The 27583-nt window shown below is 39.2% G+C and overlaps 1 protein-coding gene across 5 annotated transcripts in view; it reads left to right on the top strand.

The window, feature by feature from the left end:
* TENM2 (teneurin transmembrane protein 2) overlaps nucleotides 1-27583 on the top strand; it is a 698308-nt gene that overhangs the window by 510870 nt on the left and 159855 nt on the right. For all 5 annotated transcript variants that reach the window (XM_055812702.1, XM_055812701.1, XM_055812700.1 and 2 more), the window contains exons 7-8: nucleotides 1077-1311; nucleotides 14137-14375. In XM_055812702.1, the coding sequence (XP_055668677.1) occupies nucleotides 1077-1311; nucleotides 14137-14375 (474 nt within the window). The remainder of the gene's footprint in view (nucleotides 1-1076; nucleotides 1312-14136; nucleotides 14376-27583) is intronic.

Below are 27583 nucleotides of genomic sequence, written 5' to 3'. Positions count from 1 at the left end.
TACATCATTATAATTATAATTTTGCTAATATTACTTTTTCTGATTATTGTTCACTAGAAAACTACTGTTCAATATAATGACTAAAGTATGCCGTTCATAACACACAGTATTTGTTTTCTTTAATCTCTTTAGCTATTTTTGTTAGAAGTAAATTATTGCAACATGTGGAGTTGCAGTCAAAATTATTTACCATTCTGCATTTATGTTTAGAAAAGTGACTATGCTAGAATGACATCTGCTTATTCTGGTTTTTTCCTCACGTGGTTTTTTTTTTTAATCCACTTGCCTTATTGATTAGAAAAAAAATATTTTCATTATCAATGCAAACATGTCAGTACTCAAAGAATGAGAAAAGTTTATATCCTTTATCTCTAAAAGACATAATCATTTTTCAATGAAAGAGGCTGAAAGAGTAGCATAATTTTCAGATCTTGGTGTGAGTTTGTGGCATTGCTAAATAGAAAATTACAAGTAAAATCCTGATCACATGGAAGAACATGAAAGATACCATTTCATTGTTGCTGCTTTTTCATATTTGGAGTTTAATCTTCTTTCACAAATACTGTTCGTTAAAGCCTGATTGGTGAAACACAGTGAGTGAAAGCACACTGAGAGCTCTGATTAAGTTTTATAGAACCCTTAAAGACTGTATTCTTAAAAGCTGGTTTTAATCCATTAAGGTTCATCTCCTTAAAGTCCCTGATGGAAGCAGGGATGAACATGTTCCTCTGGGGGTATGTACGGAACGGTCAAGCTGGACTGCTGTCCTAGCTCTCCCACAAATGAGCCTTTATCCAGGAAGAATCTACTTTATAAATAAATATTGTTAAATCTAAATATAGTCTTCATGAACATCCCAACTGTAAGACCTTAAATGCTGTTTTATATCTCTGATCTCTAATAATCACTGATGCGATTTAACCATGGTTTAATGCCCACAGGTGCTAAAGGCGTGCAGGTTCAGTCTCCCGCTTGCAGGGACAGGGTTTTTTTCCAGGCAGTTGTCCCTTGAAAATGCCAACAAGAACAGTATCACCAGCACACATTTGTGATTTATTTTTCTTTTCTGTTTTTAGGCCCTTCAAATCATCACAGCCAGTCAACGCTGAGGCCACCTCTCCCTCCTCCTCACAACCATTCACTGTCCCATCATCATTCCTCTGCCAACTCCCTCAACAGGAACTCGCTCACAAATCGCCGGAACCAGATCCACGCGCCCGCCCCGGCGCCCAATGACCTGGCCACCACCCCTGAGTCCGTGCAGCTCCAGGACAGCTGGGTGCTCAACAGCAACGTCCCACTCGAGACCAGGTGGGTCACGTGGACCAAACCCCCCCAGCGTTGCCACTGCACCGTGGCAGAGAAAACCATTTGGCTGGTTAGGGGATGGGGTTTCGTTCACTTTGTGTCTATGATGCAGCACTGGGGGTTAGTGACAATTGAATACCCACTAGGCCTGGATTCGCTTTACTTCGGGAGGTAGGCAGGTGAGCATCCCTCTTTTCACATGTCCTATTTTAAAGCCTTTTATTCATTTGAACCATCCTTGCGTACACAACTCATGGTATTAGTACAGCGTATTTTATGGCCAGAGTCAGGGACAGCTTACTTATAATTCATATTGACTGTGTTGCTGAAAAATTATATATTTTGCCTTTCCTGAAGTCACAAATAGAGGCTCATTTGAAATTCTGCTTTTTGTGAGACCCTGAGAAACAATCCCAGATTCAAGGCTGATAGTACTCGAATTTTAATTTATATTTCATCCAGCATGCAAGCTCATTTTAATCTTTTCTGTACGTGTTAACAGCTCGATGCCCGGGGGGCAAACAGTTGCATATAAATGAAAAGGTGCAACACTTAGGCCTGCCAGATAAATAAATAAAAAAATGCCTGACATGCTGCCTTTCTAAATATTCTAGTTTGTTGTCATTTGGGGTATGGAATGTCAAACATATTTAACTTGCGCTTTAAATAGCAGAGCTGGCAGAGCTTATCTCCCAGCATTTAAAATTAGCCATTGTGCTGCTGAAAAAAGTTCTTGGAAAGTAGGGTGCTCTCGCCTGCCCGGAGAGCTGTAAACACGGTGCACAGGCAGAGGAGCTGGGTTGATTGTAATGCTGGCTCGTGCCATGCTTTTGGCTGCTCGGTTGTCCCAGCTTCTGAGGTGTTGCCTTCGGTTTGCAACCTTCTGGAAATATCATGCCTCTCTGCTGGATTACACCTAGAGTAGCTAGGTGTGTTGTAGTCATACCACCGTTCAGTCTCAGCCCAGCCCCTCCCCAGAATCTGGTTAAAGATTGCCTTCTGGTTTGGAGCTCTGCAAGGAGTTGGCATGGCTGGACTGGAGTTTACAACAGCTAGGGGGACTGTTACTCAGTGGGTACTCGCTGGCTGTAGCACTATGGAGAGCAAAGGAGACCAGACAGAGCAGGGAGCTCTGTGTGTGTGCCGTGTGTGCTGCTGTGCCATCCGGCAGCGCTCACGAGGGACCTCAGCTGCACTGCCCTGCTTTGCTGAAATGGTGGGTGACATGGGTGCTGTGAAGAAGGGGGGTGGGGCTGAAAAACAAATGCAAGTTGTCCAAAACCTGAGATGTCAAAAAAAAAAAAAAAAAAAAAAAAGGAAAGGGATTCTCGCTTAGTGAAGGTTTGGAGCTAACTTTGGCCAAAACAAAATATCCAAGAGTGAAGCTCAGCTCTTTAACTGCTGCTTATGTGAGAGCATGTGCTACTATTTTACCTCCATTTTGGTATTCTGAATTTGGTATTTATTGCTAAGAACTGCAAGATAAAAAATGTTGGCCTTATTCAGCCTGGGCCAGTCGTTGCTGTGTGATTTACTGCCCAGGATTATAACATAGTTTTCATTCTAGTGTAGAGTGACCTCCTACTGTTCCTTGTCTGTCTGGTTTCATATCAGTTTGTTCTTGGGTACAGCAGTACCTGAAATGTGTTATTTCGGATGGGTTAAGATCGTCCCAATCTACTAAACACTTTATATGGAGGGAATTCCCTGGGATATTCACAGAAGAATTGTAATACTAGCATCCCTGAAAACCAGACATGGGCATTTGCCTGCCTGTTTTTCTTTTACTGTCTGATTTTTGTGCCTATTCCCTGTCAGTGGAGATGATCCATACCATTACTAGCTTTGGTTCTTTTATTTTTTTATCATAAAACCTCTGGGAAGATATATATGTATTCGTGTTGATGGCAAAAGGTTACTTTATGAATACTGTTATTCTTGGGGGTTGCGAGGCACCTGGCAGTTAATTGGAGCTTTTCCATAAATAGGTTTGTCATAGGCAAGCATTAAGATATTAGAAAACATCCTGACAGGATTGCTGTGTTCTGAGACTATTCCAGAGTTGCTTCAGGATCGATTTTTCTTCTTTTCTGAAATTACACACCTGACAGGACTTGATGACAGGTTTCATCACAAGAATATTAACTGAGAAGATGATTTTTTCTTTCTGGTTTGCAGTGAGTTTTGCTGAGATTGATGCCTGCAGAATCATTAGAGACTTTCAGAATTAGTCTGTAATTCTTTCACTTTTAAAATGGTATTTCATCTACGTGGATACCGGTAGGAAAAAAACAAACCCAACCAAAAAAAAAAAACAACCAACCCAAACCAAACCAAACCCACAACTAAAAACCCCCCAAAACCACAACAAGTTTTTGGTAACTCTCTGGTTCGGCCTTTACCTCATAGCTTTAGCTTGTTGTAAAACACTGTTCCCTCTTATACTGCCTATTCACAGTGCCTCTTTCACACTCTAATGTTTTTTCTTGTCAGTATATTAATCTCGGAAGCAGAGTGCTCAGGAGACAATAACAGCACCTGCTTTATCAGGAAAGTATCACAACTTTTCCCTTTTCAGTTGCCTTCAGTAGATTCTGCTCTCAAGTGGAAATAATGTGCAAGTGGTCACATTACTGATTATGAAACAAAAAAGGGTACCTGAGCTTTCTGAAGGGAATGCGTTCTGTCAGCACTATGGAACGCAGATCACAATTTAGATTCCAGGTGCCTCTTTGTCTAACAGTACCGAGCACTGAAATCATTGAATAACACAACGTGTGTCTGCGTGTTGTTATGTTTTATCTGGTGGGAATGTTATTCCCATCCCTTCTTTCTTTTGCTGTCTCAGGCAGTTTGGGTTAAATTCAGACTGTTCAGAGACAGCCTGTTTTCCACATACATTCTTTCTCCACCTCTTCTTTCAACTTTGATGAGGAGGATGATTCACATGTGTTTTATGTTCTTTCTGATATGAAGTAAGCTTTTACTTCTTACACATGTTTTTTATGTACCCTCTTCAGGCAACTGTACCCCAAGCCTCCATGTACCCTTTGTGGTTCTGTGCTTTTAACATAGTTGTGCTTAGCTCTATTGCAGTAGCTTGTTGCTTTTAGCGGAGTTACAAGATTGCAAAATGCTTATACAGAGTTGTTAATTATGCTTCTTTAGAAACCTAGAAGCATAGAATGGTTTGGATTGGAAGGGAACTTTAAAGATCATCATCTAGTTCCAAACCCCTGCCATGGGCAGGGACACCTTTCGCTAGACCAGATTGTTCCAAGCCCCATCCAACCTGGCCATGAACGTTTCCAATCCTGTGTGCTTGATTTTAGCGTGCTTGTTTCTGGCTCAAGGCAAACAAATATGGACTTTATCTGCCCTAGTCTGCTGCTTCTTTATGGCTGCAACAGGCCTCCAGGCTGGGTACGTAATTGTTCTGTTTTCTATGAAATAAGGGTCCATAATGGAAGGGTTGAAATATCTTTAACTAAGGATGCAGTAACACATTGCTGTAGCATTTTTATGGTGCTATTTTTATGGTTCATTTCTGCTGTACTTAGCTGCTTTACCTTTAGGCTCGGAGCTGCTGTTTAATGCTCTTTAACTTTTATTGTCCTCTTGCAGTCTGTTTCAAACCATCTCCTCCTCCTCCTTTCCAAAGCACTGGTGTTTCCCAGTTAAGAGGTGTTCCTTTATTGCTTCTTTAATCATTGCTTTCGAAGAAGATGAACGATGAAAATACTACCTTTGAACATCCCAGTGTGGGTCTCATTACTTCCAGACAGCTAGAGAGGCAGCGCTCTGCTTTAAAGCTTGAAATGCTTTGAGGGCACAGGGAGAAAAGTATGGCTGTGCCAAGAAGGTTTGCATCGCTCTGCGCTGCAAGAAAGAGTCCTCTCTGGTAGGGGAACCTCACATGGGGCCATCTGCAGGCGCCCATCAGAGACGGAATGACTCCTAAGTGAGGATAACAGAAGAGCTTTCATGGATGGATGTTAGACTGAGGTTGCCTAATGCACCAACACCTGTTCTGGTACTTCATATTGATAGTAATTTAGTTGGTACCATTCTAATGAATAATACTTAATCCAGGAGGAAAAAAAAAGACAAAATTAAATAGAAATGAGTCTTATTCTTTAGTCTCATAATTAATCTCATACTTTGAAATATTTTCAGTCCAAATCTTTTAGTTGCAAAGGTAATTTGTATGTTTGTCTATACTTACTTTGAGCTTGCTCACAAAGATCCATTGCAAGGCTTCAAGGAAGACTGTGACATACTAATGCTTCTCCTGTTCTTCTGGGGATTACAGGATGGGTTTCTTCAGATTTTGTGGACTGTATTAGAAGAGCAGTGGTCCAAGTCTGGGGTCATTTAAGCAAAGTTCAGTTTAATGATTGAGCAGTCAGAAAATTAGCCTTATAGGAACCCCCAGGATGCTCTTCAACATATTTGCCTGCTCCTGGGGTTCCAGCTATATTTCTTACTTCCCAGTCCAATTCCAGCAGTGCATAAACTCAAAGTCATGGGGCATCATAGCAGGGAAACATCTGTGCTCAGCATTTTTGTAGCTGCAGCCTTTCAGGCAGTGAAGGAATGAATGCAGTACACAGCCACTATGCACAGCTACGGCCTTGTGGCAAAAAAGCCAAGAATAGCGTACATGAAGAGCGGGATTTAGTGCTGAGGGGTTTTGTGGGTTGGTTTGTTTGGGGTTTTTTTAGAAAGAAATTCGATATCTGAAATTCTGTTAATACTGCATTCAGCTGGTGTGCCGTGTTAGGGTGTCAAGCTTAGCTGCAGAACTTCTGAACTGAATATGTAAACTTGAAGTTTCTGAATGTGTAGAAGTTCCAAGTTACAGCCACAATTGTCTGTCTGTTTTCAATGATATCTCAATACTTTGGTATCTTGATACACGATGCAAAATGTTCTGGAACAGAGGAGTGAAACGAAATTTATTTATTTATTGTTAATGCAAATTTCTAGGATGAATTTGGCATATAACAACCAACTAATTGCAATAATGAAATAACTCCTTACTCTAATTTTGTTTTGTCTTACCGCTTAAACTATATGGCCACAGTCACATGTGCTACAGCAGTTTAGCCATCTGAGTTTGAGGGCTGGAGCAAGAACCTACCCCTCCTTTCTCTTGTTCGTGCATGTGAAGGTTGCAGGAAGGTTGTGTGGACTTTCAAAAAAAATGGCATCTGCATAGATAGATTCTGGAGCTATCTGAAAATCAAAACCATTTTAAAGAGTCAAGTAGAGCACAGTCAAAAGCATCCCCAAGGACTGTGTGCTTGGAGGAATTCCAAAAACATAGAAAGGTCATTTTTAGCAGGCTTCTATGGTATTGTTTTCATAACAAATGTAGACTCTTGATAGCAGAAAAAAAAGGGTGAAGGAAAACACTATAAAAGCAGGATAGATAATGATGGTTCAGAAAATCAGTCTAGATATACTCCCACTCACATACACATAAGCAAGTTTTCACAGATTGCAGATAACTGTGTTTTCATGATCTTGTTGGTTTGCATTTTTAAGTTTTGGGTTCTGCAGAGTGAACAGGCAGCGTCAGTGACTGTACAGGAAGAGGCAGGTATGTTTAGGGCATTACTTTTTAGGTTTTTTAAAAAATTAATCTCAAATGATGTGATTTAGTTTTCAATGTTTTAAATTTACAGGTAGACTGATAACAAAAGTAATTTAGAGATTTGAGTTCAGTATTCTATTATTCTATTCAATTATTCATTGTCTATTATCTATAGACTTGCAATAGCACTGTTGTTAGTACTTCTTTTTTGGTTGTTCAGTGAGTAGTTGAATCAAGAGATAGTGAAGAGCTTACATGTATGCCCTTTAAAATAGAAGTGTTTTGAAATTATGGTCATTAGTTGATGTAGAAAGCTAAAAATGAACAAACCTATTGAAATGCAAAATACTGTTGTCATCATCACCACTACCGGAATAACAAATGTAGTCATTATTGGATTTCATTACTTCGACTACGTTATGCAACGTACTACTCAAAACTTTACAGAAAAAAAGACACAAGTTTTCCCACCTAAGAAGGGAAATCTAGAGTTTGAGCTGATTCAGAGCTGTCTAAATATTCCTATAGCTGCATTATTGATCCTGCTCCTATTTAATGTACATACATACGCTAAGTAACGGATTTTTTGTGTTTGTGTCTGTACCTATTCCTGTTACTCTTCACCAGGCATTAACTAGCATTTTCATTGCTGCATTCCTGGAGCATATACAGTAGTGCAGGAAAGAAATGCATGAATTTAAAGGGCAAAGTGATTATTTGCCAGGTAACTCGCTCAAAAACTAGCTAGGATTTAAGCTGTCAGGCTGAGTGAGTGTGCTCACCACCTGCTCCAGGGCACTCAGAATCTTTTTCCCTGTCAGGAAGGTAAGGGGTGGCCCCTGGAGCTCCCTGGGGTCACTGAGCTGCCGTGTCTCACCAGCTCCATCAGCACCAGCCATCTGACCCACTACATCCTTGCTGGTCCTCCCAGGTTTTCCCCGCTCAGATTCTATGCCTTTCCGTGTTGTGTTTCCCTCTCAAATCCAATCCCCACCGCAGCAATCCTTTCGCTCTCCCTGTTTTACACCTCAGCTTCCCACAGACTGTCTGACAGCTGTCGGGACTCTGAGCTTTCTGAGCAGCCTGAGCCTGGGCTGCATGGCTGGGACGTGCCAGAGCCCAGCCAGGAGTGCAGCAGCAAGACCCCGGGGGAGCGTGCGACTGGGCTCACCATGGGGATGGAGAACAGAGAAGGTTATAAAAGTTTATCCAATAATATCTCTATCAACATCTTCCAGGTGAAAAGCGGGTTGGCCTGCATAAAGGTATCCAGTACCTTTCTACAACGTTGGTGTGGTACAATACGGCTGGTTTGCCTTTTTTCACCCACTCTATTTTCAATTGCAGCTTTGTGAACATTGCCTATTTGGTTTTGTTTAATAATATGACAGATCAGGGTGCCCAAAGGCTGGCACCTGCCTTTTTGTACAACATCCTACCTTCCTGTCAGGCAGCTTTCAATTACCGTGCTTTTGTGCATTCGACCGTGTCTTTGTGGAGAGTGTGGCGATGGCAGTGACAAGCTAGTCTGGTATTTAAGGCAACATCCGTGACACTGTGCTTTACACTCTGCATTTTTTAGAAGACTTTGCCTGGGTAGGTGAAGAATGCAGCTTTTAAGGAACAGTGACCCTTTCAAGAGCTGGGCAGCTGGTATTAGTGCGCTGGAAACTGGTGACTGCCACAAGGTTCGAAGTCACAGCACAGTGGATAGAAGTGTCCCACTGCTATTGATGTGTTTATTCTGAATTATTGTTTCCATGCCTAATAGTGTCCTGGGTTCCTGCCCCATGCATGGTGATATGCACAAATGGATTATCTGCAGCAGGCTGAAATCCACTGCGATAGTGTGCTGTCGTGACAGCTGTCCTCTGCTTGCCATGGGCATTTGGGTGGCAGGGTGCGCATGGGCACACTTGTGTGGAATGGCCAGTTCAGTTATGGAAGTGTGCTTTTAAATAGCCTTCCACTGAAAAATCTATCTTACTGAGTTTAGTCTGTAGACTTGACATGATCGAGACCATTTCTTGTAACTATAAAATTTAAACACATACAGATAATATTTCAAACCTTTGTCGCTGACTTTAGTACATTTGGGAAAGTCCCTTTGTTCTAGACACTAAAAAGGGTAGAAACTTTTGTGCAGTTTTACCAGCTCAGAGAGCTTTCAGCTGTGTAAACCTGGCTGAAATCCTGTGTTTCTCTGCAAGAACCTGAGAGCAAGGGCATGCAATTAAATCTAATTTAGGGAAAAGGCTGAGGCGCCCTTAGACAGGTAACCAAAGCTTGCACCAGTCTAACACTCAATTTAGCATAAAAGGCATGAGAACAGCGTGAAGTTTTCTTCATTCTTGGAGGGGGGCAGGTGGGGTGGTGTGTAAAAGTTGAAAAACTGCCATAAAACTTCACTCTCTGAATTTAGAAGCCACTTCGAGGCTTCTGCTGTCATAAAATGACTCATGCCTATTTTTTTGGAGGACTTAAAAGACTACAGATTATTTTTCTTTGCCCAGTGCAAGCCAGCATGTTACATTCTTATTTTATTGGGGTTTTTCTGATAAGAATAAGTATCCAATGAAATTATACACTGATGTGATTTTACCACAACTTGAAGGTATTTTTTTATGTCCTAGAACCACTACACTGAGCTGTTACTAGTCTTTTAGTATGTATCTTTTCTATTTAATAATTACTAATAAAAACCTATGAAAAAAACTGAGGAAAGACAATTTAAGCATTACAGCTCTCTGTATTTCTTTTCTTCATACAGAATGAACAAGATAATATGAGAGAAAGAAGAAATTCATGTTAGAAAGCATCTCATTCTTCCTTTCTATTACAGGTTTTCATTGCAAAACTCAGTTATTATTATTTTTTCTCAACCGATTCTTGCAGTGTGCTGCCATGACAATCAGGCTAGAAAGGAGGAGCAGAAAAAAAGATTGTTCTCTCAAAGAATATGGAAGTTAATACAGTCTCTGTCAGACCACTATTCCCTGAACACAAGAGGTCCTTTTGACCTGGGGGGAAATAAATGCTATAGAGAGAGCCCTGAATTAATGAGGAAAGCAAAATACAGCTTTTTCCATTTACCATTAGCCCACAGACCTGTGTACAAATGTCCTCTCACAAGCTCAACTTTCGCAGATGTCACCTTTCTTCTGGCATCAGTGATGAGGTCCCCGTCTGTGACCCAGCACATCAGCAGCACACGCTGCTTAAAACAAAGGGGGACACGTCTGACAGCCCGTTGCAGAAAGCTGCGGAGTGCTGGAGGAGAGCACTGAGCGAGCTACAGGGTTAACTCATTTGCTGTGAGCAGCTTGCAAGCTCCTTCCATAGCTTTCATGGACACTTAAATTACTGAGTCGTCATATACTGACAATCATTTTTTGTAATTTTCCAGCGTACAGATGTCTTCATAAGGCACAGAAATTAGGGAGACTGGGCTGAGACTTGGCAAATTTACTCCCATGTTTTCAAAATATAAATTGGGTTCCGATCTAAGTCAAATTATGCTAATTGTGAGGTAGAAAATATGTTTTTCTTAATAGTGTTTTATAGGTGAACAGGTAAGACACGAGAATATACAGGTGTTTTTAATTCTAATATGGAATGCATTTGAAATTAAGTGAATGGGTACAAATAAGATAATTTCTTTTCATAAGAAGTCATTGTACAATACCTCCCAGTCTTACTGCTGCGAGACTGTAATTAATGTTGATAAATGATCATGTTCTCTTTGTGCAGGTTGGGCCCACAGACAATTGGTTGTAACAGAGCATGTCAAATCCCACGTAAAAATATAGCTATAGATCATTGGGTTTAGGAATAGAGTTGAGACAAGTCAATTTATTTCCATTAGAGCTGAATCTAGACTTAAATTTCTGGGGGTCCAAGTATTTTGTTACATCCTCAGTCTTCCTGGTGCGCTTTACTATAACTTAAGGTATTTCTGCTAATCCAGTCTCCAACTTTCAAATGCAATTTTCCAAAATGGCTTGGTGGATATTTAACATATCTTTAGTTAAATATATTTTTAAAACTTTTGCAGGCAGGATTTCTGTACTTTAAGATACTGTGCTATCTTCCAATAGTTGCAATTTGTCAGAAACGCTCATATGGAGACAATAAATTTTCAGCTTTCAAAATACATGGGCAGGACTCGCAGGTGTGACAAAATTCAGTTTATTTATATGTTATTTTCTTCTTTTTTGCTTTGGGAATGACACCATTCCATGTATCCATTTCAATCAGCCTTTTTGTGTTCTATCAAGTTCTGATCAGTTTTAATAATGCAACAGAGGTGATGTTTGCATGGATAAGTATCTTGTTTTCTTTCTATACTGTATGGACCTCAAAGTGGATCACAGTGAAACTTCTTTTCTCCTACTTTTTTTTTCTTCTCACATGAAGCAGCATATGATTGACATGTTCTATTAAAACGTATCTAGATATTCATTAATTCAATTTTAACAGGAGCAGAGTTTCAGTATATATTGGAGTTTACTTTAACAATGCTTTATATTAAAATTTCTGTTGGTACTGTAGCTGCCTTCTCAGCTAAAGAGGACATCAAATTCCTGGGTTTAAAAACCTTGACATTTCAGATAAAGATGGTGCCAAGGACCGCAATTTCCAGTTTGATTCTGTAAGATCTGCTTTTGAGCAGGAAAAAGGAAAGAACTGTAAGAACTGTTTGTTGTGGACTTAGGTCCGAACCTGCAAGGGCTCCTCACGCCACAGGGATTTGGGAGAAGGGGCTGCTGGGCTGAGGCAGACGCAGAGTTAGCCTGAACAGGAGAGCCGAGCCTTCCAACAGCCTTGGTCTCCCCAGATCTCCCTCCCTCCCACATGCTCCGTGTCGCTTCAGTCCCTAGTTCCTCTCATGGAAGTGGTATTGCGTTCCCAACACCAGAGAGCAAGCAGAAAGTTTCTGCTTCTGCTAATGAGTGTTAATCAAGCTTTACCCAGTCAAAAGGAATAGACGTGCCAGTAGACCTAGCCTAACACAACCAGCCTGGTAACATCATTTTCCCAACAGTTACTTTAACTAAACTGTTGTAAAGTAAACAAACATTTAAAGTAAAGTGTTGGTGAAATCAGACTTTCATTATTTCTTGCTTTCTTGTAACTGGAAGGTGTGTTTTTTAGTTTAAAAGGCTGGGCAGTTTGGAGGGGGAAACCCTTTCCGCATTTGCCTTTGCTGTGTTTTCTCATAGATCATGTACAACATGCAGAAAACAAGCAATTCTAATGTCTTAACGAGCCTCACTCATAAGGAAAAAAGAAGGGCAGAATGTTTCTGTTCAGTCACTGGTTGAAATATTACCTTTTTATTCTACTTCTTTCTTTGCTTTACAAATACTGCATTATAAAAACAAAACAAAACCACATAATTAATCTGCATGAGATAGCTGGGCTTTGAAAGTCTCTTCTGACTGTGTACGTATGTCTGAAGTTTTTTTCTGCAGTGTCCAAAGCACAAAGAAAAAGTTGTGAGAGGCAATACTACCACTATCTTAGGAGACTGAAATATTTTCTGAAACAAACTACATCCTGATCCCTGTTGTAAGGGATGTACAAAGTCATGTGGGGTTTAAAACCAAAAAAGAAAAATAAAGGCAGTGTCAAACAAATTCTTTTTTTTCATGTTCATTCATAGTTTATTAATGACTGCATTAAAAACCCAAACAAACATAATTTCAGAGTCTCTATTCAAATGTGAATGTTTAATCATAGAACTGGGGGACCTAGCCAGCCTTCCTTTTGCTGTCTTCTACCTTTATGCAAATTGTAAGCAATTTATTGTGCTCTGGGTTTTACTCCACAACAAATGCTTTAATACTCTTTAAAATCACTTCAATTATGCCATATAATAAGTATACAGTAAACTCTGTGCTTGGAAGTATGCATATGCATGATGAAAATGTACTTAGGAAACACATTTCAGTTTCAAACTTCCAAATCATTGTTGTAATAAACAGTGACTGAAATTGATTCTAAAGTTCTAACAGGTGGTTAGAGTGTCGTACAGGATTCTGATCTGAATCAAAATGTAAAACATTTTTACATCTGAAGTACAACTTGGCTTATTTTAGGATATTGCTTTGAGTTTGGAGATCACTGAGTATTTTCATTCTCATTGATTTCGAGAAGTACCTGTTTCTCAGAGATGGTGAAGGGGCAGGATATGGAACGGATCTCTAAAGCGTGTTTGTCTAAAACGAAATTGGCCTTCCTGAAGGCCACGGTTGTTATGCTGTGCTTCCCTTTGGATCATTTACTGGGAACACGCTTGTAGACAGTTCCTCCTGACGGTGAGGAGTTAATCCAGTGAAGCTGGTGTTCTCGTTTGCTTTCTCCAGTTCTTCTGTCTGCAAAGTGTTGGCAGCATTTTGTGAGATTTTGTTAGGTGTATACTTTGTCCCTTATTTTCTTCTTAACAAATGTTTGGGCAGTTGAAGTATTATTTTTTTTTTCCTTTTTTTTTTTTTTCCCCGCTGAGTCGTATCCTTTTGGCATTTGTCTTAGTTGTTCAAACCAAACCTGTGTACCATCAAAAGAATAATGATTAATTATAATACTGGCAAGATCTTTTCTTACAGGACTATGGGTTTTGTTCTATATGTTCTCAATGCTTTTTGCTGCAGCTTTTTCCAAGAGCAATAATGAGACTTATAATTTTTATTTTCTTCTTAGAATATTTGTTGGGTAGTGAATCCCACAGGGAAATCATGTAAACCTGTGAACTGAGAAAGGATATTTTCTTGTAAAGTTAAGTGTTTTGTTATACTAAAAAATGTTACAGGTATTTTGTAGTGGCATTAGTTGCTTTGTCCTCATCAAACACAGGCCAAAAGGAAGTGATAGTAATGTCACCTCTGATACTACACTGCTCGCACTTCTCACAGGTGCAGTCTCAACGTGCTCAAAGACACTCCATCAGTTGTACTGGTGTTTTAGCTACTATCTGGTTAAGTTCTATCTAATTACAGAAAGGATGAAACAGATGTCCTGACACTGTGTTTTAGTGATGGTTGTTAAGCTCTGGTAGAAAAAAGACTATGAGAATTTTCATCTCCCTGTTTCTTCATAAAAAAAAATCCTTTTTCCTTTTGGTTGAATTTAACACGCTATGGCAGCTGGAATGGAATAGGAATAGTATATATTCTTCCTTAACTACAGTTCTTGCCATTTTCAACTATGTTCCATTTTGTGTTTTTCAGGCATTTCTTGTTTAAGACGTCTTCTGGAACTACTCCACTGTTCAGTAGTTCTTCCCCTGGTTACCCGTTGACCTCAGGAACAGTTTATACTCCACCTCCCAGACTGTTACCTAGAAATACATTCTCCAGGAATGCGTTCAAGCTGAAAAAACCCTCCAAGTATTGTAGCTGGAAATGTGCTGCTTTATCCGCAATTGCCGCTGCAGTCCTGCTTGCCATCCTGCTAGCATATTTCATAGGTAAGGCTGTGTTTTCTCTGTCAAATCACATGGCTATGTCAGCAAAAAAAAAATTCAGCAGAAAAAAAAGGATGGTCAATCTCTTTCACAGATTTATGCTCTTAATGAGCAAAGAAAATTATTATTCCTCGTATTGAGTAATGAGAAAAAATAAAATGTTCAGGTCCCGTTCACTGTCATAAGAGCAGTGGAAGCAAGAAATCAATTCAAGATTCTCAATGTGCATTGTTAACTTTAGGTGTCAGATATGCATTTCTTATGGTCCAAACAGAAGGTGATAATGATTTTTTGATGCACTATCATATGTTTAAAAAATATTTGGAAAAAACCCTGTGATAGGTGGTGCATCCATATAAGTAACAGAAGGTACTGACATTTGAATTCAAATATTACCATCACATGCTGCCTTTGGATAAAAACCACAAAAGCATTTTGATTAATAAGTCTCGGTCTATATCTGTCTGTCTGCCTAAATTCCAGGTGGTTTTAGATCAAAATAGTTAGGTAATTCCATTTTGTGGGCTGCTGTTTTCCATATTCCACAGGTTCTCAGAATTTTCTAAGAACAAATTTAGAATGGGAACTAAATGTTGTACTTATTTCCTGTGATTAATATATTAGTACTGGCCACACCATGTCCTAATTCTTTCTGTGGTTTTTCAATAATTTTTTAACATGCTTCTGTTATTTAGTCTTTCTTAATTTTAGTTAATTTCTGATTCCCACATGCCCCCCTCCCCCCTCCTTGTCTGTTGTTTTGGAGGTTTTCCAAAGTGCCTACACAGCTAGCTGTGCATTTTGCACCATTTACAGTGGCTTCAACGATAAGTTGGTGGCAATGACATGCTGCACAAACTCTCTGTCTTCTCTGAGTAAATGGCAAAATTATGGTAGCTTGTCGATATTTTCTGTTAATACTTTCCAGACCTATTCTGTGTGGTGTTTAGTTTGTTTCTGAAACTGTTCTCATATATAGTTCTCAAAAGACCTATATATGATGTACTGAATTCTCTCCCTATTCTCTGCGTCTGAAGAGAATAATTTTTTAGGTTGTTTGGTTGTTTGGTTTTTTTTTGGGGGGGGGGTGTCCCATATAATCTGATTTAACAGGATAGGCAGTGTTTTCTAAGGAAACCCCATTTTTCATACTAATGAGCTTTCATATGTAATTAATGTATACAGTAGTAAGAGAGAGCTGACTGGCTACTTTAATGCTGCTGTCTCTTTAGGCCAGGCCTACATCCCAGCATACTCAGTGCTCAGAGCTAACTATCCTTCAGTATTTCTCCTGCAGGAGACCTCAGAAGAATAACAGGCTTAGTTTGATATATAAATAAAAATATTGGAAAGCACATGATTTATTGAACTTGACAGTTATCATACAACAGCTTTCTGTTTGAGTGATTATGCACACGGGAAATGATATACTGCAAGTTGAATATTTTAATCATGCACATAACTTTGAAGTGATGGATTATGAAATGTATTTTTCCTTGGTATTTAGGTTACTGTAATCTAAAGCAAAGCTTTGCAACATGGTTATTTCTTTATACACTTTCATACACTAAGACAAGAGTGAATGTCAGCCAATGCATCGACCCTTAATAATTGATGAATGATCTATCATCTCAAGTAATGACGTGATACATTTTGACAGAAGTTTTTTGATGTCTTCTTTCCTGACTAAAGAATGATGAGCACAATAGAGTTGGCTAGGAACACAGGAAAGCAGGTTTTAGGAAGAGAGTGTTGCTTCAAGGATTAAATAATAAGCTACCTGACAAGCTTCATGCCATACACAGTAAAGAATAAGTATATTGAAGAGTAGCTGTCAAAACCAGAGAATAGGTGCAATTAATCCTGTGAATAAATTTGATGGATCCACTGTGATCATAATTTAAAGCAATGGAAAAAGGAGAAAACAAAAGAAAACTAAAAAGTAGTTGCATTGCCTTAGGTGCATGAGAACAACAGAAAGATAAAAGGGATGTGCTTTAGTTAGGCCATTCGTTAATTTAATTCCCTCACTCTCAGGAAATCTCGTATGATTCATTCCACATGACAAAGAGCAGGCATAAGGCCATCAGCTATAAGCTCATCCACCCATCAAAGTGCTGGGACTTGCTGTCTTCCAAAAGCACAACTTAAGGTGCTTGGTACTTAAGCTGCTAAATCATCTCCTTATTTAAAAAAAAAAACAAAAACAAAAACAAAAACAACAACAAAAAAAAAAACCACAGACACACACACACAAAAAAACCTACCCAAAACCCCCCAAAACAACTACAACCTGAAGCACCTTTCCTTGTTCTGCAGTTCTCTGGAGGATTAACTTCTGGGTATGTGCAGAACTTGAGTCCTGGGAAAACTAAATATCCTTTCTCATGGGGAAGGAGCAGCAATGCAAAATAGCGGCTGTCCCGCTCTTCTGCAGCTCTTTTGGAGCTCCTGACCTACTACTCCCTGAACTGCTGTGAAGACAAAGTAACTGTCTTGCTCTGTCAGGAGGAAAAATGTTTTTCTGTTTTCAACACAGGTGACCAGAATAATGTTCAGATCAGACCAAAATCCCAGTTCTGTCCTAATCATTGAGACAGTGGGAAAGTGAGAGCTGTTAATCTACCAGGAGAGCTGGCAGTCTTGGGACGAAGAAAGATGTTAAGTTCCCCCAAGACATGCAGGAGGAAGGGCAATACCCCATATTGCAGTAACTCCTCCTGACGTATTTTGCTGTCAGATCTTCAGGCTTAGGAGAGGCTTTAAAGGTGCTGATGGTGGTTTTCTGCCATCCACAGAGAGTATTTCTTGCTCTCCACCATAGCAGAGGTTTTATCACTGGGGATACGTTAGTTAAAAGTAATAGTTACAGAAAAAGTCATCAAAATTTGCAGCAAATGATTCTGCTGCTTAGGTTTGTCAATACATCTAGGCTGTGTGAAGATGACCATATCAATGCTAATTAAGATTATTGCAGGACTAAATGAAAAAGGCAATCCCTGCCAGTATAAGGTAAATTATATTGAAAGAATGCTCTGAAGTTCTCATAGTCTTCAGGATTTCTAAATGAATTGTCCCATAATAAAAGAGATGGGGGAATTGATAGGGATAGATCACTGAAAACTTGCTGTCTACACATTTAAACATGGGACTTTCAGAGGGCTGCCAAAGATTATGGGGTGGCATGAAAAAAAATTCTAATAATGGGCCATTTAAAGAGACAAGCAAGAAAATTATCATAAGAGATAGGAAATAATAAATATTTTAAAAATCATTTAGGTGTTGCTGTTGCCTTTCTGATAACACAAAAATAAAAATACAGTGAATGAAATGAAAGGGCAGCATGTTTAAAGCTTTAAAAATAAATTCACAGTGCATAATAACCTTTGGAACTTTGCCACACTACATAGTTAATGTTAAATAAAGATACTACTGAGATTTTCAGAAGTTAAAACATTTGTCAAAATAATTATAATATGCCTTGTTAGAAGGAAAACTTGGAGTTTCTTTTCTTTTTTAAGATATGTGTAGACTGATGGTTTAAACAGCAAAATGTCATCAAAGTTTGGCTGTTTATGTAGCCTTTTCCTTTATAGAGCAGACAGTACCATTGTATCGGATTTTCCAAAATCTTCCTCTGAAACTTACCCTGGCTGATGTCCGGGAAAAATTCCTACAGGTCTGGGTGGCACTGGTCTGCTGTGTTGTGGCATGTGTATGTGCAAAATATGCTTGGTTTTGTATGGGTGCGGTTTACCATCTTAGATGTACTGTTCTATACCTGAATTCCTTTACCCTGATGGAGTTTCTGCAGAAAATTTGACACACATCAGTCACCAGGCTGAAAACAAGTCAAGTAAATTTGGGGTTATTTGTTAAAGGGATAGACATAGGCAAAAAAATTCTCAGATTGTTTTCATGAAAAAGAGCTTTTTAAGATGTTTCTGTGGCTGAGTGTTATACTATTTTTGACAGCAGAAAACAGGAAAAAATCACTTCAGTTAAATTTTTTCTTACATTGTATACAGAATGCTTATTTAATGCCAGGTTTATCACTTCTCCCCTGTTTCTTCAGTAGCCACATGGAAATGCAATGCAGAGCATATGTTGCTAGTGTTGCACAATGTTTTGGTAAATTCCAGCATGCAGTACGTAAATAAAATTGTCGACAATCCTGAGACATACGTCATTTCACAAAGCCCAGGAGTTATTCCTATTATCCAGGGGTGACATATGAAGAATGTAGAACCAGCCATTCAAATTAGGACATCCTGAAGACATTGGAGTGGTGGCAAAACACAGTTACAAGAAAGTAATTTATAAAGTGTCAAAAGGAAAGCATATACCACACATACTGTCTTTGTCAGTATTCACTTAAGGGGTTAAGGGAGTGATGAAAGCATTTGTCATGTTAAGTGAGTTTTTAGCTCTTAGATTCACGCCAAACTTGAAGAGGGGGAAAAAACAGAAAATAAGAAAGAAGGAAAGAAAAAAGTCACCTTGTGTTTTTCACAAAGTAATTGCTGCCAAACTTAAATACCGCATTTTTGTAAGCCTTTACACTGCTCTGATTTCTGCCAATCTAACTCTGAGCATCAAAGAACATCTGACCATCAACATGTCAGTATATTAAAAATGTTGTAATTTAAAGTATTTAGAATTTCCCTTGGAAAAAAAATAGTATCTTGAGACTCATACTGATAACTATTCGAGTACTTGATACTATTTTATCTACTCCTATCATGTGCAAGAAGATAAAGGAAAAATAAAAGGAAAATGACAGAAAGAATATGCTTGCACTACGTTTTTAGTGCATATGTTGCACATGAAAACGTTATTACACATCTATTTTTCAGTGTTATTTGGCTTTAAAGGCACAAGGTTTTCTGCCTAAACTTAAAATTATACATTCATTTCTGTGCTATAGAAAAGGCTGAATTGCCAAAGGGTCTGGCAGTTAATTAAGAAAATGAAAATGTCTTTTTTAAAAATTTATTTTATTCCCTATATATATTTAAAATCAGAGCCTGAAAAATAGCTGTGAACAGAACATAAGGCAGATAGGCAAATAAACAGTTAATTTATTTGGTTATGCATCTTATACCCACAAAAGTATTAGTTTCTGTGACAGTCAAACGATAAAATGTATGGAGTTTGTGAAAACTATTAAGACTTGGAAGTGGAAGTCTCATCTTTATTCTGCATCAAATATGTGTATGTACCACATCTGCATAAAATTGTATTCTTCAGGTGTTGATATCAACTTGAATTACTTTATTCCCACATATGACTGAGGTATTGGCTAATTTAAGTGCTTGTATGAAGTTTCTTGCTAATTCATATTTGCAGTTTCTTCCATTCATAAGTCCAGTTGTCTTTTTTACCGTAATTCCACAGAGCAGCATTCTCAAAACGGTTCGCTCAAGTATATAACTTATGTATCAAATGATTTTTTCTGAGTTGTTTTTGACAAATGGCAACCTAAGTTTCATTTGATTTCCTGTGTCGCATTTGTTGTTTTTGGCTTGTAGAGTCAGGAAACCACCGACTTTGTCTTGTCCACACTTCACTGAAATAAAATATGCCAGATATTTTGAAAACCAAGACTGAAAAAAGGGAAAGCCATGCAAAGATGGAACCTCTGAGAGGTAGAGGTCATCTGGCTGCCAGTCACTGCTATCAGATTCACTCGAAATCAATGTAAACCGAGGGAGCTCTGTGTCTTGCAAGATTAGCTGATGACAGAAGGTTCTGTTCTTAAATTTGCATTGAAAATAGGTGTCAGTTAAGGGGCAATAATTAAATTTTAGAATGTGCCTGTCATATTCTAAATGTCACACATTCAGTGATTCTTATTGACTTATATCAGTCAATCTGAGAGAGAAAAGAGGAGAAGTAACTCAGTAAGCTTGTCTGACGCTACTGCTGAGAAGAGAGGCTTTGAGCCTTTCAGGGAAGAGCATCTGTCCCCATTCCATAAGAAAACTATGCACTAGTGCTGGGAATTGTGGAGCCTGGCTCCAGGAACTTTAGATGTGGCTTTCCAGCCTAGCAAGTGTCCTGCTTCACAGTTCAAAGCTGTGAGAGATTCCTTCAGCGAAGGAAATAATTTTCCTAAAGACAAAGTGCTCCAGCTGCTGTATATGCATAATGCCACAAAGAACGGGAGGACTTTTATGTGAAGTTACTGAGGTATAGTTTGCCTGTGCTTTTCCTGAGTCAAAGAGAAATGCTTGATTTACAGATTTGTTCTCAGAAAGCCCAGTGTACCTATCGTTTTGCCTAGCAGAGCTCTCGGAGCTAATGGAAGAAGCCGTCTTTCAGTGTGAAAGGGCAGCATGATCAGCCTGTTCCATTCTCTTTGACTTTGCTGAGGATTTTCATACCGTAAACCTCAGCACTTGAAACTAGACTGAGGCTAATGTTTCCATAACACACAAAGTGCTATCACGTGCTTAGCACTTGAAATGGAAACCCATTTCTGTTTAGCTACAACGCTGAACAAACTTACTCTGAAACCTTGGAAAGAAACAGGAGGCACAAGAGGATGTTTTCTTTTGGGGTGTATTATTGGTGTTGTGTTTGGGGGGACACATTTTTATGTGTTCTTTAACGCATATTAATGCACAACACAATCTAGGATGGGTTGAGAAAACACTTTTCACAGATGCTGGTAGTGCTCCCCAGAAGCTGTTAAAATATATTGCTGTGAACTTGAGTCAAGTAACATCACTGCCTGGCTGATGCTAGCTGTATTATCTGATGATGCACTGCTCAAAACATGTCGTGTGGTAGAGGTTAGCATCACAAAAATGAGCAATGTGATGTAATAGGTTAGCAATGGCTAACCTGGAAATTTTAGTGTGTTTAAAATTAGTAGTTTAGTACAATTATTATTTATACAGTACAGGTTTGGGCTTTTTCTACTCAAACCTGCAAGAATGGCTTCCTTGGAGGTGCTTCTGCTCCTCCTCCCCCAGCTCCAGTTGTGAAGTACATGCTGTGCTTCACATGCATTGTCATTGTCCTACCATGCACAAACTAGAAAATACCCTGGCTTTCATAATGGCTGTGCAACGGCGCCTATTCTCACTTTCATCAGTGCAAATACTGAATATTATGATTTTTATTTTTATTTTTTTTAGTCTAGGTTTTAATCCCAGAATCACAGGTATGAAGTCTTGTCGGGGCAAAGAGATAGCAGAGATAAGAAGATGCAAAACAAGTCTAGCAGGAAGTCAGGGGAGAAAATGAAGAAAAAGCTTTGAGATACTTTAGTGAGACATGCTTTATAACCTAGCCCAACATACTGAGATGAGACCATTTTTCAGGGGAAGGGTGAGCATAAGGGATATTGAAGATTAAATTTTGCTAATATGATGCCAAGTCAGAGATACCTATCAAATAAAACTGTGGTCATTCTCCCTGAAAAGTCAATGTTCAATATCAGTGTAAAATGTCTCATTTCTGCCTAGGGAGACATTGCTCTGTTAGCAGCTATTTATATTGAGATCACCAGTTGATAGTTTATGGATTCATTTATATTGATTATTTGTTGCTGTGCTTCTTTGTTAACTCACTGTGCTGTTTTGCATTTAACACACTTCTGGATTTTATTCATTTAAGTGTAGAAGTACATGTTTGCCTTTAGGAATATAACTGTTGCTCAGTGGGGTAATAGCAGACTGAAAGATGTGACATGGATTTTCTAAGTGTGGGTAATGCAGCTCTGACAACACTATTATGAAAGCCATGAAAAAACCCCAAATAAAGAAAACTTAAGCATACTAAAGAAAGAAGAGAATATTCAAGGAACTTGCAGGAAGACAAAATATAAAAGTGGGAATTAAATTCAAGTTGTGAAAATAATAAGACAGGGTAACAGACTACAGAAATTATGGAGCAAAAGAAGTTGAACACTAGGAAGAGAAATGACACATCACTACAAAATGACAGAAAACTTTGCTCACCATATAATATAACATGGTGAGATTATCTTCTTTCAGTAATTTAAAAAACTGTTTATGAAACAGTTTTCAGATTCATTTCAGCTTCTGCCTATTCAGGCTTTAATTCTACGTAGTCTTGAAGCACCATGCTTTAAGCCACCTGCTCATGTCACTAGTTGGATAAAAAAAAAATCCAGCTATCTTATGTGTTCTGTATGTCCAGTAATAAAGTTGTTGCCTTGCCAAGGTCAGTGCATCTGAATAGCACGCCATATTCATGGGGTGTTGTGCCTTGCTATTAATGCCTTACATGATAGCCTTGCAGTTAAAATCAGGAAAAACAGTGTCTTCCATGACAGCCTGCCTGATCCCTGGGACAAATTTGCATTCCAGATTTATGTTTACAGGTTTATAGGATAATTCAGGTTGGAAGGGACTTCTGGAGATCTCTGTCTTCTGCTCAAACCTGAATCATCTCTGAAGTCCAGTGTGGTCTTGAAGACCTCCAAGGACAGAGATTGCACCACCTTCCTGGGCAACCTGTTCCACTGCTTGATTGCCCTCATGGGGAAAAAGTACTTCGTTATGTCTTGAACCTTGCTTCAATATATATTGTCTGTCCTCCTCTTGCCATGTACCGGTGTGAAGAGCCTGGCTTTATCTTCTTGATGACCTGCAGGTATGAGTAGGCTGCTTTGAAGCCCCCCACAGCTATTTCTCCCCCAGGCTCCATAAACCCAACTTCATGAGCCCCTCCTCCCAGCGCAAGTGCTCCAGCCCCAAACCATCCTGGTGGCATCTGCTGGACTTGCTCTGGTTTATCGATGCCTTTGTTGCACTGAAAGGCCCAAACCTGCATGCATTGTCCTAGAAGCAGACTAATGAGTGCAAAGCAGATGGGAATAGTCATCTTCCCCAGTCTTCTGGCCGTGCTTCTGTTCCTGCAGCCTGGGATACTGCTGGCCTTGTTTGCTGCCAGGGCATGTTGCTGGCTCATGTTTAGTGCTCAGTCCACTGCGACCCCAGGGCCTTTGATGCAGAGCGACTCCCCAGCCAGTCAGTCCCCAGTTTGTGTAACTGCAATGAGTTATTCCCATTTCTAGTGACTTGAGGCATTTCTGCCTGAATGCATGCTAAACCCTTAAGATATGTAGTCCTTTGACTGAGTATGAGTGAGTGTTTGTTTTCCGCAACAGAATTTGACCATGATGGGGATAGGTGAGCCAAAGCCTATTTTATGTACCAGATTAAGGGGTGTAGGAAGGAGAGGTTCCTTTTTTGACAGATGCATGTATACTTTCTTAATATTCAGGGAATTCTGTCCTACTTCATTTCTCATTTTTCTGACATCAGAAGCTTGAATTACAATGCCAAAATGAAGAATGTAGTTGGTTAGAAAAATCATGTTTTGGCTTGTATGTTGAGCAGATTTGATAATGAGAGAATCACTATTGAGCTCTACTGTGTGATTATTAGACACTGTTAATGTGTTTATCTTGGCTATTACTAAGTAATTACTAGAAAAGACAAGCATTTGTATTAATATAGCTTCTAAACGCAAAAGGAATTTCATTCTCTTATGTTGATCTTGCAAAACCTTACCTAAAACTTTAAATATGCTCTGGGTTTAGTTTGTTTTCTTCTCCGGAATGGCCAGAGTTATCCCCCTGTGTTCTGTTTAATTTTTAAAAGGTAATATACATAATGCATAACAGTGCTGCAGTTAATTTAATTTTAAGCTTTTTTTAATTTGCTGGTTGGTTGATCAGCTGATTTCTTCCAACATTCTTCTTACTAAATACTTTCTGAAGAAAGCCACAGAGTAGAAGATGTGTTCACATACTAATGCCAGTGTGGCGGAATAGGTTCCCCATTTGCTGTGCTGTTTCTGCAGCACTTTATTTGCCTTGCGGGAATTGACCTGCATTAGGCAAGACTCTTTGAAAGGTCAATCAGTCTATTGCATATGTGCTGCTTGTACCTGGATGCTAAAGGTTGTTTTGCTTAGGTCTGAATGTACTGCACTATTCTTGCAGTGACGTTTTATGTTTTGTATGTTTGTATCTTCTCTTTGCAGTGTATTTATTTCTCCTGCAAGAGACTTCCTACTTTCTGTAAGATGCAGATGACTGCACATAGCTAATATAGTAATCGGAGGCTGAAGAGTTCTTTGAAGAAGGCAGGAGATTATCAGAAGGCCCTATCCACGTCTCCTTCAGCAGGAGCCAAGGCATGAACTGCTGAGTCTCAGTATCCCAGTTTGGCTGCGTAAACCAGCTTGAGCACTGTTGTACCAACAGCAAGTGCAAAGCCAACCTGCTACTATCAAAAGATTTGGCAGCGTAGCTGGAATATTCTGTGTAGTCAGAAGAACAACATTACAAATTTTCAAATTTTAATCAGGAAATTAGTGCTACAGCTATGCCTCCTAAATATGGAAACCATGAAACCCATGTGTAATTCTAGGGGAGCTAGTCTGATCCAAGGCTTGCGGTTTATCAGCAAACTCAGGTTTTGCTCCTGGTGGTTGAAATCAGTCCTCACTGAATTCGACTTGTGAGGGTAACGTTTTGTTTGCAGAAGAGATACTTCTTCCATCAGAACGTACTATTGCTAGAGGATTTCTGTGTTCAGTTATGAAAAGTCTTTAAAGGAGAGGAAAATAGTTCTTGATATGCTGAGAAAATTAATAGATGCTGGAAAAGTCTTGGGAGTGCATAGCAAGTATCTCAAGGTAATATAAGGGTAGATATGAACTTATGACATCTTTGCTGGTCTGTGGTAAATGCAAAATCAAGTGAAATAGAAGTTAAATAGTTTCACAGCAGGCATGCTAACAGTTACCAGAGAAAGGCAATACAACACTGTAGTCCCATTTACCTCTGCAGTAATGGGTTAGCGTGCCTATATCATATAAGGTCTTTTCCAAGGAGAGAACTGTACGTGTTTGTAAGAATGTGGTGCAGAGCTGGGACCTAAAAATAGACAATTGTGTTAAAACTGGCCACAGGGCAGCAGAGAGCATAAAGAGAAGAGATGCAATTTAGGCCTGTAAGATTTATTGAGCCAAAAGTTTATTTCACCTGTTATTTCTTTCTTCATGTATGTCCCCTTCTGCATCTTGAGACTCCATTAATCACTGAAATGCAAAACTCCAACCACATGAGAAAAAAGAAAGAAGAGCCCATAATGGAGCCTGCTCATTAAGAAAAGCTCAGGGATCTGATAAGTCTTACTTTCGCATGGCAAGTTTTAACTTCTTCTTTTTCTTTTTTTCTTTCTTTTTTTTTTTTTTTAACATTGTTATGTCATTTTAACTCTTAAAATAATGTTATTGTCTTTACAGCCAGAATAAATGTCAATGTTCTCTAACATGGGTCAAGGTTTGGGGGCTTGTTCATTAAGAATATGAGGGTCTTTTTCAACAAAAAAAATTTTCCTGCACCTCTGGAGGCTTCCTGAAAATCCTCAAATAAATAATAGAAAAACAGTGATTTAAAACCTAATTTCTAATACAAACCAGACCAGGCTGTCTAGATGAAGAATAAGCTTCAATAAATGGGAGACAGACGCAAGCCTCTTCAGTATGAAGAGTAGCGAGGATGCAGAAATAGAAATCGGTTTTTCATTACATGAGGGATTATGCTTCGGTCTGAAATGCCAAATATTCTGTGGACCGCAGCTGCACTTTCTGTCTGCTGTTGTATTAGCTGGTAATAGTAAAACAATGATGTGATGGTGGAGACAGCTATTTGTTCTCAGAAATACAGAAAAGTTGTTTTCCTTTCCTTTGCTTGGATTGCCATATTGTACTCCATGGCGTATCTTAAACCTCTATCCTTTTGCAGCAAATGGGCTACAAATTAAAATATACATTCTCCTTGAGCACCACCTGAGGATGCACATACAGCTGCTGATGTGCTCCCTTAACCAATTTTTCTTCTGTCGTTCTGACACTCCTTAGTCAATTCAGGGACTCGTTACTTGCTTGCACGCCTGGGTCACTGTAATTGCCTAAGCAGCCACGGGCAAGTGCTGCCAATTAGGCCTGTAGCTAAGGATGTGTGTTACTGTTACTGAAAGCAGTGAATTTATAAACATTCAAGAAAACAGCAAGATGCATCTTGCTACTTGATTGGTTTTCAGTCATTTGCTCAGCGCTGCCTACTCTGATATTAACAGCGAGACTGGAAATAGTACTGGTTTTCAGGATGTACTTTGGTGAAGGGTTTCACTCAGTCTCATCATAGAATATTTGTAAAGCAAAACTGCTGAGGTTGAAAAGCTGTGATTTTCATCTCTTAGATTTTATATGGCTCTCTGACAGAATGAGTTTTATCTTTTGCTCTGGGACAAATAAAGGTTTAACAACATCTAATACAGGCAGTTCTCTTCAGCTTTAGATTTTTTTACTTTTTTCCAGTCAAAAGTCTATGCATGTTCTTGCTATAAACATCACTGTGAAAATAGTCTGCTTAACTCTATTTCACCATGCAATGAAGTATTGTTTTAATATGTTGCTGAACTTTTTAAAGTGAGTATTCATAAATCATTCGTCTTTTCTCCCATATTTACCCGTAGAAAACTGTAAACAGTGAGAACAGAAAAAGGCTTTTAAATGCGGTGCAATTTGCTTACCATTGATTTGAAACTCTTGGAATACTAGACACACAGCAGGTAAACAGAAAGAGTGGGAATTTGCTTTGCTTTGCTTTTGGGTGCATTTGAAAACGTTCACATTTGAGTGTGGTATCCATGATCTGAGGAACATATATTTAGCATGGAATTGACCGGTTTTGAATTCCTGGATACCAGTTTCAAAGCTGTCCACATCCCAACCTCCATTTCTGACCCAAGTGTTTTGCTGATGGGTGGTCCCCAGTACAGTACAGCACAGCTGAGGTCTGGGTCATTGGGCAGGTGCAGCCTGCTAGAGCAATCCATGCAGTCCCTGCGCTCATTCTGGCAGCATCTTTTTCAAGGGCCCCAGTGACACGGGAAAAGAACGATCTGCAGGTTGTGGATTGTGCTACAGATCCTCCCCTGCCAGGCACTGGCAGCTCTATGGCCAGAGCCTTGGGCTGCCAGTTCACATGGTGGAAGCCTTTGCCCTGTGCCTGTGACCAGTGTGCACTCCGACATTTCCCAGGGAAGGGACAGCACATGGCCTTGGACTGACTTCATAAAATCCATCCTATTTTTTACCTTTTGAATATGGAGCCTTATTTTGAGCACAGGTCTTAGCTTTTCCTGATGGAAAGG

This window comes from Falco peregrinus, chromosome 8, assembly GCF_023634155.1.
Source record: "Falco peregrinus isolate bFalPer1 chromosome 8, bFalPer1.pri, whole genome shotgun sequence".
NCBI lineage: Eukaryota > Metazoa > Chordata > Aves > Falconiformes > Falconidae > Falco > Falco peregrinus.
Note: the sequence above shows the minus strand (reverse complement) of the source record. Positions and strands in the feature narration are given on the sequence as shown.